This window comes from Cebus imitator, unplaced genomic scaffold (genome assembly GCF_001604975.1).
Source record: "Cebus imitator isolate Cc_AM_T3 unplaced genomic scaffold, Cebus_imitator-1.0 Scaffold123, whole genome shotgun sequence".
In the NCBI taxonomy this organism is placed as follows: Eukaryota; Metazoa; Chordata; class Mammalia; order Primates; family Cebidae; genus Cebus; species Cebus imitator.
The window spans coordinates 4,260,307-4,263,212 of record NW_016107438.1 but is presented as its reverse complement, the minus strand read 5'-3'; the positions used below and the strand labels follow the sequence as shown (position 1 = coordinate 4,263,212).

The window sequence follows — 2,906 nt, the reverse complement described above, 5'->3', positions numbered from 1 at the left end:
TATTGCGGACTTTAGATAAGCACACCGGGAAGCGATCCTTGACTCAACCCGCCCTAGGCGTGGGCGTTGTGTCATTCCCCACACGTGACGCTCTCCCAGGCGGCGGGGACCTCATTTGTCATGGGACTTATTCACTCTAGTGACTCCACCTCTTTCCTCCTCTACTCCCCAACCTCTCACTTACCCTTTCCTTCCCCTTTCAAGACTTGGGGAGAGGATGGCTGGAGCCTGGAAATACCCGATGTCCCAAGTTGGCCAGACGTTGCAGACACACACACTATTTGGGAAAGTGCAACCAGTAACGTTCCGGTTTCACCCTTCTCCAGAATGCTATCACCCTTCCTGTTTTAGGCTATGATTACTCTTCCATAGCACAAAACAGTTCCATCCTATTCGAGACCACTTTTCCCCTTAAGCGGAACCTGGTTACGGTTGTTTCCCCTCCCCTTCTGTTTCCCGTTTTTTTCGGAGCCTGGAATTCTCAATCTGAATAATTGGTTTGAGTCCCGCCTCGGCCCGTTTCCCGTTCTAGCTGCGTGACCTTGAGAGCATCACCACTTTTCTGGGCCTACTTTCTTTGTTTGTGTAACAGGATCCAAACAACTACCGCTTTACGCGTGTTGTGGGAATGAAGTGCGAAGGTGTTTTGTGAACTCTAAAGCAATAGAAATGCCAGCTAAGTTAACTAAAGACGGCTCGTCATTCTTCCAGAACCCCTCCCTTTCCCCTGGGACCCGCCCCACGAATCCCGCGGGGGACGGACACTTCGCCCCACCCTCCGACCGCAGTCTTCCCCATTGGCGCCCGCACCGGCCGCGCGGCGCCGAGTGTTGACGCCACGGCTTCCTCCGCCGGCGCCCGATGACGCTAGCCCCGCCCCCCGCCGCGCCTGGCCTCCCGCGGCGCCCCGCCCCTCGGGCCGTCGCCGCGCCGGCCCCGCCCCGCGGATGACGTGTGGCGCGCGCGGCCCGGCCGCCCCGGCAGTTGGTGCAGCAGCAGTTGGGGTGAGACCTAACACCCCACCCCTCCCCTCCTCCGGCCCCGGCCCCGGCCCCCACCCCGCCGGGCCCAACCCCGGCCCCGGCCCGGGCCCCAGCCCTAGTCCCCGTCCCAGCCTGAGCCGGGCCCGTCCCGTGCGGGCCGGTGCCGCCCCTCAGCCGGCGACGCCCCGGGCCGCCCGCCCGCCAGCCACCATGGAGCTGGAGGACGGTGTGGTGTATCAGGAAGAGCCCGGAGGCTCGGGGGCCGTGATGTCAGAGCGGGTGTCCGGCCTGGCTGGCTCTATCTACCGCGAGTTCGAGCGGCTCATCGGGCGCTACGACGAGGAGGTGGTCAAGGAGCTGATGCCGCTGGTGGTGGCAGTGCTGGAGAACCTGGACTCGGTGTTCGCGCAGGACCAGGAGCACCAGGTGGAGCTGGAGCTGCTGCGGGACGACAACGAGCAGCTCATCACCCAGTACGAGCGGGAGAAGGCGCTGCGCAAGCACGCCGAGGAGGTGAGGCCGGCTGCAGGGCGGGGGCCGCGGGATCCGGCCTCGGGGGCGGCCGGGTCGGGGGTCGCGGCCCTGTCGGAGACTGGAGGCGCGACGGGCCTCCTGGAGGGCGGCTCTGAGGCCGAGGCCCCCCGGGACCAAGCCCTGCGGCATCCAGGTACCCCGGGACCCAGGCCAGCGTTGGAAGCGGAGGCCGGCTCCTGAGTGTCCTGGGAAGGGAGCGAGATAGAGGAGGCAGGGCCCCGGGAGGAAGCGGCAGCCTGGCCTGAGGACACCTGGGGATGTCCAAGGGCGGAGATTGTGGGGTGTCTGGTTGCATCTTGTTGTTGAGGGAAGTTTCCAACCACCGTGGGATAGTCAGATGGCGGTTCAAAGTTTTACCCTTGGGGAGGGGGACACTTCTGTCTTGGATATGTAACTTCCGCTAGTTCAGTACCTTTCCAGGGGGGTTGCTGTTGCTTTGGGAAGTTAGAGATCTCCCTCTTTCGGTCGATTTCTTCTTGACGTTTTAATCTTGTTGAGAAAGAGGTCTTATTTTATGTTCTGTGTGCCTTGGTTGACACTTTGTCAACTTTTAGATGTTGTGTGGCAGTACTCAATATATATATAAACAATTTTATTGGTATTCCATACCAAAGCATTCTTCCGTATCAGGTTGTAACCTTGGACAGTTCCCTTCAAAAATCCTCCGTTTATTTATAAAAAGGATTGGGGGGCGGGGTTGGGAAGATGTAGGTGACAGTTGGCGACACTTTTCCTCTGAGTTTTTTTTCTCAAACTGCTGTTTATACGTGCATTTGGCCGCCTGTTAACTCTAGCACCTAAGAAGTGACCTGGGTGCCCTCACTTCGACTCCTAACCTTTTGGAGTTTTAGGGTTCAAGTGACAGGTCTTTGGCTTCTTGAGAGTGATAAGGATTTTAGCTTTCAGGCTGCATTGGCGTTATTTCTGTGGACCTTATCAAAGGCAGGTGAAGTGTCCTATTTTTGTTTCTCACGTGCCTAGCACACCTAGTTAAATACATAGTAATCAAAGGAGGCTAAATAATTTATAATTGAAGGACTGACATGGTATTTTTCAAAAAGAATTGAAAAGATTTTAGGATGTCACATTTGTAGCTCATTTCCTAACACTGAATAGTAACACCATTAAAACTTTTTATGTTTTGGGCCGGGCGCGGTGGCTCAAGCCTGTAATCCCAGCACTTTGGGAGGCCGAGGCGGGTGGATCACGAGGTCAAGAGATCGAGACCAACCTAGTCAACATGGCGAAACCCCGTCTCTACTAAAAATACAAAAAATCAGCTGGGCATGGTGGCGTGTGCCTGTAATCCCAGCTACTCAGGAGGCTGAGGCAGGAGAATTGCCTGAACCCAGGAGGCGGAGGTTGCGGTGAGCCGAGATCGCGCCATTG

At 57.3% G+C, this 2,906-nt stretch overlaps 1 protein-coding gene across 10 annotated transcripts in view; it reads left to right on the top strand.

Moving 5' to 3' along the window:
• Nucleotides 1-971: 971 nt before the first annotated feature.
• SPAG9 (sperm associated antigen 9) overlaps nt 972-2,906 on the top strand; it is a 148,198-nt gene continuing 146,263 nt past the window's right edge. For 8 of the 10 annotated variants that reach the window (XM_037742578.1, XM_017540180.2, XM_017540187.2 and 5 more), the window contains exon 1: nt 972-1,496. In XM_037742578.1, coding sequence (XP_037598506.1) covers nt 1,194-1,496 — 303 coding nt within the window. In that variant the 5' untranslated portion in view covers nt 972-1,193. The remainder of the gene's footprint in view (nt 1,497-2,906) is intronic. The other 2 variants (XM_017540189.2, XM_017540186.2) reach the window with 1 other exon arrangement.